Source organism: Dermacentor albipictus, chromosome 3 (assembly GCF_038994185.2).
Source record: "Dermacentor albipictus isolate Rhodes 1998 colony chromosome 3, USDA_Dalb.pri_finalv2, whole genome shotgun sequence".
In the NCBI taxonomy this organism is placed as follows: Eukaryota; Metazoa; Arthropoda; class Arachnida; order Ixodida; family Ixodidae; genus Dermacentor; species Dermacentor albipictus.
In genome coordinates this window covers 35,772,871-35,787,155 of record NC_091823.1, presented here as the reverse complement: position 1 = coordinate 35,787,155, position 14,285 = coordinate 35,772,871, and the positions used below count along the sequence as shown (strand labels likewise).

Here is a 14,285-nt window from a genome sequence, read left to right as displayed (position 1 = left end):
TTTTTTTCGCTCCAGTCGCTATTGTTGTACAACCTTAACGAGGCAGCCGGACTCCTTTCTCGCGCTTCTTTCGGGACACGCTGCACCATCTAGTGGCGCTACGGAGACGTCCCCGCACGTGGCCTCCGAAATGAAATGCGTGGCTCGCCGGTGCCTGAGAACGCCGAAAATCGTTCCCTCGCTTGCCGCACTCCAAGCGGCACATACTCAGAGACCCAAGTTGGAGAGAAGTTCACCGAAGAGCGGCACATATCCGGTGCCTTCATGGCAAAGCCGCCTAAAACGATGTCACGAAACACAGTTTGTTGAAAAGCGGCACCCAGTGCATGTGCGGCGCAGCCTGCTAATGCAGCGGGTTGCTGTGCTTGAAGAACCCTTGTGACGTGGGCTCGCATCCGCCAGCGACGGAGAAGTCTGGAGGATCCTTTTCATCAATGTAGAACGGCACATTCGCGACCGCACTTTCGCGACGCATGTGAGTGCCTCTATTTGATGCATCAACGACGCACCGTCGATCAAATTGATCGATCACGCGGTAACGGCGACGGGTACTCACTTCATGTAGTAAATGCGCCCCGCCGGGTCCACGTGGGCCGTGCATCCTCGCCGGATGCGCTGGTTCAGTTGGGCCAGGTAGAGGGCGATGGCGTCAACGGCGGCGCCCCCTTCGTCGTCCGCGGCGTCATTCATGACGTCACCGCCGCACCGGAGCAGATGCCCCGCTGCACCATCAACGCGGCACCAAGGGACCCTTCATACTCGATGAACGCTGCTCACCGACAAGACCTCGCGCGCGCCATCTGGAAAGAGAAGAGGGAGCCGCCGTCAGTCGCAGTGCAAGGACAAGAGACGTTGTCGAATGCCAAAGTAAGATGGTCGGTAGAATGTTAACCACACTCGATTTGCCAGAACATTCCTTTTACATACGCATCTAGTAAGAAACCACCACCGCCATTGGCAGATGCCAGTGCCATAGATAGGCTCAGGAGTGAAAAAAAATCTCCAATCAGGGAGTGTCCGTGAAAATGGTATTAGCGGGAACTACGCGCAAATACTAGCGTTACTCCTGAAAAAAAAAGAAGAGAGAAAAGAGAAGAAGCCGCTGTACTCCAACCATCGGTGGCAGACGGCGCGCGCAGGAGCGTTCGCACGGCATATACGGCAAACAGGTAATATTCGACATATTACACACATAAAATTACACACAACCATTGCCAATATTCCCGACTACGCCCGAATAAATCATTCATTCGCGACTCATGGATATGAAAGCGAGCCAATCTAATGTTATAAAGCACGCCACCAGTCATTCGTCCCTCCAACACGAGCACGGAAAGTGCACGACAAACAGATAGCGCGCTAAGCGGAAACACAAGACGTACGGTAGCGGGATCACGGGCTTGGACGACACGCACCGTTAAGTGCGTGTCGAACATCGTCCATGTTTGTCGTCCACACAACCCTGTTCCTGCTCAAGGCGCGTTTCTTTGCGGCACTAATGGAAAAGGCGGACGTCCTGTATCTAGGACTACGATACATAAGCAAAACTATAAGCAAACTATAACTATAAGCGATAACTATAAGATAACAAACGATAACTATAAGCAAAACTGCCATTTGAACCCACCGTGGTGGCCTAGCGGCTATCATGTTGCGCTGCTAAGCACGAAGTCGCGAAATCGCATTCCGGCTGCATATCGATGACGGTAAAATGCGCACACACACACACACACACACACACACACACACACACACACACACACACACACACACACACACACACACACACACACACACACACACACACACACACACACACACACAAAAACGCTCAAGTATCGTGCATTGAGAGTGCACGTTCAACAACCCGAGGTGGTCCAAATTAATCGGGAGTCCTTCACTTCGGCGTACCTCATAATCAGACCGTAAAATGTAAAACCCCAGTTTTGGCGAGTAATACCGCAGGAGGAGGAGCAATATTTATATATAGAAATGATCGGACGGTGAAATCGCCCGAGGTGGGCGGCGTCCTTGACCTTAATTTTATTTACAAGTACCATTTGGATACCATAATATTCAGATGGCTTCTACTAACTGCGGCCCGAACACATCTACCTGGGTGGCTTGTTCTAATACAGCATACGAAGCTCAGGGCAAGAATTCGCAATCAAATAACTATGTTACTCTTTATGTGCTTCGATGTCGCAGCTTGGTTATCATGCAGAGGCCATCAATATACCACAAGAAGGGTGAGTGCATAATACTATACAGGTGGGAAAACGAAACTTTATTTCCAACGCAGATATAATCGGCACTCTCTTATTGTCAATGTGCGTTAAAAAAATCTTACGCGGATAGCGCGTATTAACAAATTACAACTATATACAAGGTTACAACAACTGCCAAGCAGCCGTAACGAACGCAAGGCTCTCGCGTGATTCTGGCCGTTTGGTCGCTGTCGTGTTGTCCGACCGACAGTGCCAGCCACTTGAGTTTATTGACAATATTTGCCTTCTATGGCCAAACGCAGATGAATTCTACACACAAATTCAGCATCCACAGCGAGCTGCTCCGCGCCATGAGGATCGACGGACGAACCGCATCGTGGCGGTGGATATGTAACTGCTGGACATTTTCACGCGGCTGAAAACGTGCGGACATCCACTAGGCCTATTACAATTTTTCACTATAGAGAAGAAGCGGACCTCTAGAGGGCAACATGCATGCGCTAAACAATCGCGCGTGACACACAAAACGCAATGACGGCCCTTAGAACTGAGAACATTTCTAGCGATATAAACGTTGGCGTGCCAAATGAACTCAGTATAGGTGTCACTTTGGCGCAGAAGCAGAAAGGCGACATCGGTTTGGAAAAAAATTCGCAGTTTCGCCCGAAAGGCGAAGCATCGACTGCGACATAGCAAATTAGTGGACAGCTATACGCGTAGTAACGGCAGCGGTTTGGTCTGCCATATAAACTTGTAAACCTAGGCATACTAACTAAATTAACAAGCGTGGTGTCACGCGAGCACAAGCGAACGTGAACACACATCACTCGATGACTGCGGAAACTCGCTGCCAAAACGCTGCAGTGAGGAAACGCGGCAGCATGCAGTAGCGAGCGAATTTACCTTCGTACTGCTTCTCGCACCAACTAAGCCGCGAAAACAGCGCGCGGCGGACTCTGTAGCCGTCGCAGATGGCTTTCACGATACAGCTACCCAGGCGGGCACGCGCGGGCGCCCGATAGCGGTTCTTTGGTAAAGCTTGTGAAAAAGGTGGGGTAGAGTGCAACGCAGTAACTGTCTCTCAACACAGCACACCTCAACCGCACTGCGCAAGAGGATAGTGATTGGAAGGAGAAAAGAGAGAAAGGGGAGGAGCAGCCGCAGCAGCAGCCGAAACGCCGCACGCTGTTAGATATGGAGCTGGTTCCTGCGATCACTTCGAGTTCCCCAGACCACGTCGGATTGCAGCACAGCTAATTGGGGAGTGCGGAGGCCGGAAGGCGCATTCCAGAGAAGCGACCAAGACAACAAGTTCGTGCGTCGCCGGGATTGGAAGGGGGCCTGGGACAATGGAGCTCAATCGACCCCCTTCGTCTTTGAAGAAGGCATTTGCCACCGCTGCGGAGCCGAGTCACCGGTTGCAGGTGGGCATCCGACAATGAAGCAGGTGCACGAGCGCCCCCCCCCGCTCCTTCTCCAGCCTACAAGTGGATTGCCAGTCTGCGTGGCAAGACCGCAGAGAGCCCCGACAGGTGTGCCACGCGACACGGGCGCCTTCCATTGGCTGAAAGTGGCGTCATCGGAGTGGACTCTCCCATTGGTCAAAGATGACGTGACTTGCAGTGCTCGGAGGGTTTATAAGAAGCCTTCCAGAGAGACCTGGCATTCTGGAACATTCCCTGTTTCCCTGATTCACCTCTCTCGAACTTCTTGCCGCGGGCCGCAGCGTCCGAGTTGCTGCCGGCCCGTAATGTCTGTACGTCTGTTAATTGACGCTCACCCCTCTTGTAAATAATGTAGAATAAATCACCCCCAAGTTTGGTTTCCATCCCGAAGCCCGTACTCCAACCCCTACATCTGGTTGGCAGCGGTAGGATCGCCTCCGAATGCATCAGCTGGTGGCAGCGCTACAGATCAACCTTCGTCCAGAGAGATCGTAAGGAACCGGGAAGAGCGAAGAAGAGAGAGCCTTCGTCGAAAGAGGTCCGAAGAGACTGGGAGTATCGAAGAAGGAGCGAGCCTTCGACCCAGGGAGTCCGGAAGGAACCGGCAACAGCGGACGAGCGAACCGGATGGCAGGGTGCTGTAACCGTAAGTGAGCGCGTGGTTTTTTTCCTTATGATTCGCCAGACTCAAAGGTTGTGTGTTCAATTTTGATAGTTCTGGGAATCGGGAATTTGTTGCATTGTGTGTTTGCACAAATTAATTAAGGAAAACAGTTTTAACCACCTGTCGGGGCAGCTGCCATGGATCTTAGAAGGTTGACGAGGTTAGACTTGTTGTTGGTGTGCGACGATTTGGGAGTTGAGGCGGACGAACGGATGGAAACGCCAGCTATCATAAAGGCGATTAATGATAGTGGCAATGATGACAAAAGCATTAGGCTTGCTTGGGAAGTGATACAGGAGCCACGGGAGCGAGAGCGTCGTGTACGTTTGCGAGAGCGTCGTGAGCTTAGGAGTGAGCGTCAGCGTGAAGAACGCGAGAATGAACGGAAGCAGGAGCTTCAAGAACTTACTCTTAGGTGTCAGCGTCGCGAACGTGAGAAGGCACGCGAACGTGAGCGAGAGGAAAAGTATGAGAGAGAGAAGGCAGCACTGATCAAAGAGCTACAGTATTGTGATCAGTTATTGGCACAGAGACAACGGCTGTCTGAGAATTCTGTAGGAAGTACAGAGCAAGTGTCTAGCGGATTTTCGCCAGAAGCCGACGAAAAGAGTAGTGCCTGTGACATTGACTGCCGATTAATAAGTGAAGGGAAAAGGCTAGCTGCTAACGATGCCTTAGTGGCAACAGAGGCCGTTAAAGGCCGCAAGGAGAGCGACGAGGTGCTGTGCCATGTCAGGATTGGGGGCTCAATCCCGTGATCCGTGGTCCTTTGCCAAGATTGGAGTACGGCATGAATTCGAAGGTAGCTGGCCCATGCCGTCGTCCAACTTATTTACGCTGAGATCGTTGATGAAGTGAAGAACTGCTTCTCATCGAGAACGAGGAAAAAGGGGTTTATTTACAGAAATTAACTCAGTCTAACATGACTGTTTGAGAAAAAGAGTATTAGTCCAACAGGACTGCATGAGAGAAGTGACTCAGTCTAACATGACTGCTCAAGAGAAGTGCGTCCAACAATCGCACAACCACAGTTTTTATACACTCGATCCGCCCGTCCACGACGCGGCGGCTGTTCGTTTACACATCACCAACTCGCAGCTGCTCTGAAGACCAGTTTACAGACACAAAGGCACACACATTCCGAAGCCCAAGCGACGGTGTTGAAGGTGGTGCCGTTCCGGAAAATCGACGTTGTCGATCGCGCGTCGCTCATTGTTCCGCGCCACTCCAAACCTTGAGAAGCACAAAAATAAGTCTTCCCGCGGTAGCTTCTCCAGGCGTGTCAAATCAGCCCCGCGTTGAGGAACTCTGGAAACATTGTCCACATACCGAATTCGTCCCGTCACCATGTCGAAGGGGCTGGAGGAAGGCGGCGGGTTCCAGCGCAAAGGTCGCTTCTTTGAACGCCTCGCAGCTGCAGCACGGAGAGGTGGAGGTGCGCGTCTTGCACCCCTTGTCGTATTCAGGTGGCAAGGTGGCAGTCTTGTTGTGCAACCCGCCGTTCTTTACAGCGCCTCCATGGCCCCAAAAGTCTCGACTGTCTAGCGCTGACAACCGCTAGGCAGGAAGAGAATGGCTGCTGGTCAGGGGGGGATTGATGTCTTGGCTCGCAGCGACCACCTGTGCATTGATGTCACCGCCCCAAAACATCCAACAAGGACAGGCAACTGCAAAATGAACCCCACAACACGGCTCTGCGCCGAGATGACGTGCATTGGCTCTCACTTTAGACTCGCTAGGCTTCAAAAAAAACAACAACATAAGTGTAGAAACAAAAAAAATGCTGCATTTCACTATGCCAATTTCTGAAGCAAATTCCTGCTGACAAATTCAGCAATCATGGAGGGAATCCTGCTAAACGAGAGGGGATCTTCTTCGCTTAATAAAATTAACACTAGTAACCCTAAAATTTAGGCGGGACCCCCAAACGCAGAATTCAAATTAGCCTGCTCAAACCATCCGCATTGCTATGCAACTTTCCCTTCTTATATCTAACGGAGAAGTTGTACTCTTGGAGAGTGAGGCTCCATCGGAGCAAGCGGCCGTTTTTGTGTGACATTTGATTGAGCCACGTCAGAGGACAGTGGTCGGTCTCGAAGATGAACTTCGCTCCGTACAAATAACACGACAACTTCTGGGCGGCCCAAACCAAACAAGCGCATTCCTTCTCTGAAGCGCTGTAGGCTTCCTCTCTTACATTTAGTTTACGGCTGGCGTAGAGGATAGGATGCTCCTCGTTATCGTCGCCGACTTGACTAAGTACCACGCCCATACCTCTGTCGCTTGCGTCGCATTGAACTATGAATTCCTTAGTGTAGTCTGGCGCGCGAAGCACAGGGCGAGAAACCAATAGCGTTTTCAAACTTTGGAAAGCGTTCTCTTTGTCCTTATCCCAGAGTACGGTACTCGGTGCTCCCTTTCGGAGGGCGTCTGTTAATGGACTTGCCAATTGCGAGTAATTCGGAATGTACCGTTGATAGTACCCCACAAGTCCCAAAAATGAACGAACGTCCGTTTTCGTGCGCGGCTGAGAAAAATCTCTAATCGTAGCTATTTTCAGCTCAGCCGGCCGTCTCATGCCCTGACCAACAACATGGCCCAGATAAGTAACCTGCGAACAACCAAACCTACACTTTTCCGCTTTCATCGTTAAGCCGGCTTCCCTCAACCGTGAGAACACCTGTTTGAGGTGCGATACGTGTTGTTCCCAGCTGTCCGAAAAAATGGCTACATCATCAAGATAAGGTAAGGCGAACTCCTGCAAGTCTTTTAGGACAATATCCATTAACTTAGAGAAGCTAAACGGCGCGTTCTTCAGCCCGAAGCTGAGTGCGAGAGGGCGAAAAGTGCCCACAGGCGAGATGAATGCAGCATAGCGGCTGGCACTTTCTGAAAGGGGAACTTGCCAGTACCCCCGCACGAGATCTATAGTTGAAATGTATTTAGCAGCGCTAACTCTTTCAATTCGTTCCTCAATGTTGGGTATCGGGTACAGCTGATCCCTAGTGATCGCATTTAACTTCCTGTAGTCAACACACGGACGAGGGTCCTTGTTAGGGGTTTCTACGAGTATTAGCGGTGACGTGTAGTCACTCTCAGCGGGCTCAATAACTCCCAACTCTAGCATGCGCTGTATCTCTGCCTCCATAATCTCTCTCTGTCTTGGAGACACCCTGTAAGGTTTTGATCTTACTGGTTCGGTAGAGGTCAGCTCAATTTCATGCGTTATCAGTTCGGTTCTACCCGGCCGATCGCTGAATCTGTCGAGATATTCCCCTAACACCCCTTTTAGCTCATCTAGCTGCTCGGGTCTTAGAGCATGCGAGCTTACCGAGTGTTCTACTACTTCTTCTAGGCCGATTTCAGAGTTGGAGGTTGCCCTATACTCCTTAAACTTGGTACCGATGTCATCCGGCTCTTTGACAGTATAGTTAACGACTCCGCTCCGCTCTACATACGGCTTCATCAAATTACAGTGATATATCCTCACTTCCTTCCTGCGACCGGGCATTCTCAAAGCATAGTTAGTTTCTGAAAGTTTGTGCAACACTTTAACGGGCCCGTCCCAGTGAACTTCAAGCTTGTTCTTTCTTGAAGGTTTGAGGATCATTACCTGGTCTCCGGCGTTAAACGTACGAAGCCTCGCATTCTTGTCATAATAGAATTTGGCGTTCTTTTGAGCTAGTGCCATGTTCTTTCCGACTAGTTCTTGGGTTGCGCTTAGCCGCTCCAGTAAATTTAGCACGTATTCAACCACGGTTGGACTCTCCCCTCTTTCCTCCCACATCTCTCTTAACATTCTCAGTGGAGACCGGAGTGTCCTCCCATACACTAGTTCTGCTGGTGAGAACCCTGTCGCTTCATGTGGAACCGTTCGCAAAGCAAACAAAGTTGCCGGCAGACAGTTCTCCCAGTCCTCCTTGTGCTCGTAACAGAGCGCACGCAAAACTCGCTTAAGCACCGAATGCCACCTCTCTACACTGTTCGACTGAGGGTGATAGACAGAACTGTGTATTAACTTTACCCCGCACTTTTGCAAGAATGTGGAAGTCAGTGCGCTCGTGAATACTGACCCTTGATCTGCCTGAATTTCGGCTGGAAACCCAACTCGTGCAAACACTGTCAAAAGCGCGTCTACTACTTCAGTGGAGCTGAGCTCTTTCAAAGGGATTGCTTCTGGAAACTTGGTGGCCGGACACAGCATGGTAAACAAGTACCTGTAGCCTGTGTCAGGATTGGGGGCTCAATCCCTTCGTCCGTGGTCCTTTGCCAAGATTGGAGTACGGCATGAATTCGAAGGTAGCTGGCCCATGCCGTCGTCCAACTTATTTACGCTGAGATCGTTGATGAAGTGAAGAACTGCTTCTCATCGAGAACGAGGAAAAAGGGGTTTATTTACAGAAAATTAACTCAGTCTAACATGACTGTTTGAGAAAAATAGTATTAGTCCAACAGGACTGCATGAGAGAAGTGAACCAGTCTAACATGACTGCTCAAGAGAAGTGCGTCCAACAATCGCACAACCACAGTTTTTATACACTCGATCCGCCCGTCCACGACGCGGCGGCTGTTCGTTTACACATCACCAACTCGCAGCTGCTCTGAAGACCAGTTTACAGACACAAAGGCACACACATTCCGAAGCCCAAGCGACGGTGTTGAAGGTGGTGCCGTTCCGGAAAATCGACGTTGTCGATCGCGCGTCGCTCATTGTTCCGAGCCACTCCAAACCTTGAGAAGCACAAAAATAAGTCTTCCCGCGGTAGCTTCTCCAGGCGTGTCAAATCAGCCCCGCGTTGAGGAACTCTGGAATCATTGTCCACACACCGAATTCGTCCCGTCACCATGTCGAAGGGGCTGGAGGAAGGCGGCGGGTTCCAGCGCAAAGGTCGCTTCTTTGAACGCCTCGCAGCTGCAGCACGGAGAGGTGGAGAGCGGGAGGTGCGCGTCTTGCACCCCTTGTCGTAATCGGGTGGCAAGGTGACAATCTTGTTGTGCAACCCGCCGTTCTTTACAGCGCCTCCATGGCCCCAAAAGTCTCGACTGTCTAGCGCTGACAACCGCTAGGCAGGAAGAGAACGGCTGCTGGTCAGGGGGGGATTGATGTCTTGGCTCGCAGCGACCACTTGTGCATTGATGTCACCGCCCCAAAACATCCAACAAGGACAGGCAACTGCAAAATGAACCCCACAACACGGCTCTGCGCCGAGATGACGTGCATTGGCTCCCACTTTAGACTCGCTAGGCTTCAAAAAAAACAACAACAACATAAGTGCAGAAACAAAAAAAATGCTGCATTTCACTATGCCAATTTCTAAAGCAAATTCCTGCTGACAAATTCAGCAATTATGGAGGGAATCCTGCTAAATGAGAGGGGATCTTCTTCGCTTAATAAATTTAACACTAGTAACCCTAAAATTTAGGCGGGACCCTCAAACGCAGAATTCAAATTAGCCTGCTCAAACCATCCGCATTGCTATGCAACTTTCCCTTCTTATATCTAACGGAGAAGTTGTACTCTTGGAGAGTGAGGCTCCATCGGAGCAAGCGGCCGTTTTTGTGTGACATTTGATTGAGCCACGTCAGAGGACAGTGGTCGGTCTCGAAGATGAACTTCGCTCCGTACAAATAACACGACAACTTCTGGGCGGCCCAAACCAAACAAGCGCATTCCTTCTCTGAAGCGCTGTAGGCTTCCTCTCTTACATTTAGTTTACGGCTGGCGTAGAGGATAGGATGCTCCTCGTTATCGTCGCCGACTTGACTAAGTACCACGCCCATACCTCTGTCGCTTGCGTCGCATTGAACTATGAATTCCCTAGTGTAGTCTGGCGCGCGAAGCACAGGGCGAGAAACCAATAGCGTTTTCAAACTTTGGAAAGCGTTCTCTTTGTCCTTATCCCAGAGTACGGTACTCGGTGCTCCCTTTCGGAGGGCGACTGTTAATGGACTTGCCAATTGCGAGTAATTCGGAATGTACCGTTGATAGTACCCCACAAGTCCCAAAAATGAACGAACGTCCGTTTTCGTGCGCGGCTGAGAAAAATCTCTAATCGTAGCTATTTTCAGCTCAGCCGGCCGTCTCATGTCCTGACCGACAACATGGCCCAGATAAGTAACCTGTGAACAACCGAACCTACACTTTTCCGCTTTCATCGTTAAGCCGGCTTCAAACGTACGAAGCCTCGCATTCTTGTCGTAATAGACTTTGGCGTTCTTTTGAGCTATTGCCATGTTCTTTCCGACTAATTCTTGGGTTGCGCTTAGCCGTTCCAGTAAATTCAGCACGTATTCAACCACGGTTGGACTCTCCCCTCTTTCCTCCCACATCTCTCTTAACATTCTCAGTGGAGAACGGAGTGTCCTCCCATACACTAGTTCTGCTGGTGAGAACCCTGTCGCCTCATGTGGAACCGTTCGCAAAGCAAACAAAGTTGCCGGCAGACAGTTCTCCCAGTCCTCCTTGTGCTCGTAACAGAGCGCACGCAAAACTCGCTTAAGCACCGAATGCCACCTCTCTACACTGTTTGACTGAGGGTGATAGACAGAACTGTGTATTAACTTTACCCCGCACTTTTGCAAGAATGTGGAAGTCAGTGCGCTCGTGAATACTGACCCTTGATCTGCCTGAATTTCGGCTGGAAACCCAACTCGTGCAAACACTGTCAAAAGTGCGTCTACTACTTCGGTGGAGCTGAGCTCTTTCAAAGGGATTGCTTCTGGAAACTTGGTAGCCGGACACAGCATGGTAAACAAGTACCTGTAGCCTGATTTTGTTTTTGGAAGAGGCCCTACCGTGTCTATTACAGGCCGTCTGAAAGGCTCTGTTATTAAGGGCACTACCTTCAGTGGAGCTTTCCAAGTCTCTCCTGGTTTACCAGAACGCTGGCAGGCGTCGCATGATCTTACAAAGTTTTCTACATCTTTGAAACAGCCAGGCCAGTAGTATTCCATAAGCAATCTTTCCTTTGATTTGTTTATGCCTAGGTGGCCGGACCACCCATTTCCATGACAAAGACTCAAAAGGTCCTCCCTATACTTAGTAGGTATGACTAACTGATCTAAAATCTTACCCTTTCGATCTCTGTAATGCCGATACAACAATCCTCCTCTCTCATGTATCGTTACGTTGCGCCTAGCAATGCCTTCTTTAGCTGTGTCACGTAATTTAGCTAAGCTCTCATCATTCTTTTGCTCGGCTGCCAGTGACTCTCTATCCACGCGTAAGAGTTGATCAAAGTTCTTTGAGGCCGGTGATAACAACGACCCTGTCTCGCTTGGGAGCGCGTCTGCATGCTCTTCCTGCAGGCTAGAACTCTGACACTCTAGTGCTACGCTCTCATTGAGCTGGTCAACTGGCAGGCTCTCCTCAACTGTTCTTTTGTCCCTCAGGCCTAGCTCGGATTCGGGTATTGAAGCTATCCCCTTTTCTGCTTCAGCTGGAGGAGCTTGAGCATTTTCAGCCGAAAGCGCCGCAATCTTACGAGCTTGGCCTCGGGTCAATGCCGGTACTATGCCCTCTCCCAGTTTGAGCCCTCTGTCACGCAGTAACTGATTCGAACGATTCGAAAAGATGTAGGGATACTGCAGTGACAAAAATTTGGAAACTGCAGCCTCAGTCTCTAGCTCCCCGAATGGTCCACTGATTTTGACTTTGGCCATGGGCAGACACACGCTGTGTTCTTCTACAACCTGTTTTATCCATGCTACTTCTCCGGTGAAGTCCTCTACCATCACGTAAGACGGATGGACAATGTCCAGCGTGGCGGCACTGTCTCTTAGCACTCGGCATGGTTTTCCATTAACTTGCAGGTCGTGGAGATATGGACTTAAAAGTTCCATATTCTCATCCTTTTCCTCCACGTAGGAAAAAACTACGCTTGGCTTCTCGCAGTTTACAGCTATATGTCCCAGTTTGTGGCATTTGTAACAGCGAATTGGTCTGACAGATTCGAATTTTCTTTTCTGTTCTTTTTGTGCGGTTTCTCCGTTAACTTTCTCCTCGCTCTTTTCTGCGGGCTTTTCCGCCATGTCTACAGGCTCGGATCGTCTAGCTTGCGCACCCTTTTTGAACGGAAATGGCTTCCGCGGTCCATTTCGACCGTCCCAGTTTCCCTCCTCGGCGTTCAACTTTCTACGGGTTGCGTACTCTTCGGCTAATTCAGCCGCCCTTTCCACAGTGTTTACATTACCTCTATCTTGCACCCACAGTTTCACAGCTTGGGGAATGGTTTTGTAAAACTGCTCTAGACACATGCATTCAATGATCATGTCTCTGCTGTCGTACGCTTCCGCGCTTTTAAGCCACTCGACTAGGTTGGCCTTTAAGCTATATGCAAACTCCGGATAGCCCTCGCTATCTTTCTTGCCTGTGCTCCTAAACCTTTGCCGAAAAGCTTCGGCTGAAAGGCGGTATTTCTTCAGGAGACTAGCCTTAACTTTTGCATAATCATATGCATCCTGCACACTCAATCTGGCGATTACTTCCGCCGCCTCACACGGCAACATAGACAGCAACCGCTGTGGCCATGTACTCGGACCGAAGTTCATCTTTTCGGAAGTCCTTTCAAAATTGCTTAGGAACAAGCCTATGTCGGTCCCGACCTCATATGGCTTTAATAGCCTGTCCATGCGGTACGATTCTGCCTCACTTGATCGACCCAGAGCTCCTTCACTTCCTTGAGACAACTCCAAACGTCTGTTTTCAAGTTCAAGTTGCATTTTTGTTATCTCGCGATCTTTATCGCGTTCCTCTCTCTCTCTATCCCGTTCCTCTCTCTCTCGTTTTTCTCTGTCCCGTTCTTCTCTTTCTTTTTCCCGTTTCTCTCTCTTTTTGAGAAGTTCCAATCCCATTTCAATATCTTGCTCACTGGCCTGATTGGAAATTAGCTCCAATAATTCCGATTTGAGCATTTCCTTGCGTACATCTAGGCCCAGTTCCTCACCAACAATCAACAACTCGTCTCTCAGCAATGTCCTTAACTCCATGACTGCTGCTTTACTGCCTTGATTCTGCTCTCTAAATCTAGCTAGGAAAACACAACCTAGCTAACACACAACAATCTAGCTTCCCTACTGTTCTAAACAGAACAACCACAAAATGAAGCCTAGAGAGTCAAAGCAAAAACCAAGCACTCACCACAGATACAGCACCATGTCGCAAAGTCCATCTCACCGCTGTCAGCCAGTTGTCAGGATTGGGGGCTCAATCCCTTCGTCCGTGGTCCTTTGCCAAGATTGGAGTACGGCATGAATTCGAAGGTAGCTGGCCCATGCCGTCGTCCAACTTATTTACGCTGAGATCGTTGATGAAGTGAAGAACTGCTTCTCATCGAGAACGAGGAAAAAGGGGTTTATTTACAGAAAATTAACTCAGTCTAACATGACTGTTTGAGAAAAATAGTATTAGTCCAACAGGACTGCATGAGAGAAGTGAACCAGTCTAACATGACTGCTCAAGAGAAGTGCGTCCAACAATCGCACAACCACAGTTTTTATACACTCGATCCGCCCGTCCACGACGCGGCGGCTGTTCGTTTACACATCACCAACTCGCAGCTGCTCTGAAGACCAGTTTACAGACACAAAGGCACACACATTCCGAAGCCCAAGCGACGGTGTTGAAGGTGGTGCCGTTCCGGAAAATCGACGTTGTCGATCGCGCGTCGCTCATTGTTCCGAGCCACTCCAAACCTTGAGAAGCACAAAAATAAGTCTTCCCGCGGTAGCTTCTCCAGGCGTGTCAAATCAGCCCCGCGTTGAGGAACTCTGGAATCATTGTCCACACACCGAATTCGTCCCGTCACCATGTCGAAGGGGCTGGAGGAAGGCGGCGGGTTCCAGCGCAAAGGTCGCTTCTTTGAACGCCTCGCAGCTGCAGCACGGAGAGGTGGAGAGCGGGAGGTGCGCGTCTTGCACCCCTTGTCGTAATCGGGTGGCAAGGTGACA

The 14,285-nt window shown here is 50.1% G+C and overlaps 1 protein-coding gene across 2 annotated transcripts in view; it reads right to left on the bottom strand.

The window, feature by feature from the left end:
• LOC135902581 (uncharacterized) overlaps window positions 1-14,285 on the bottom strand; it is a 593,127-nt gene that overhangs the window by 280,847 nt on the left and 297,995 nt on the right. For both annotated transcript variants that reach the window (XM_065432776.2, XM_065432767.2), the window contains one exon: window positions 557-800. In XM_065432776.2, the coding sequence (XP_065288848.2) occupies window positions 557-690 (134 nt within the window). In that variant the 5' untranslated portion in view covers window positions 691-800. The remainder of the gene's footprint in view (window positions 1-556; window positions 801-14,285) is intronic.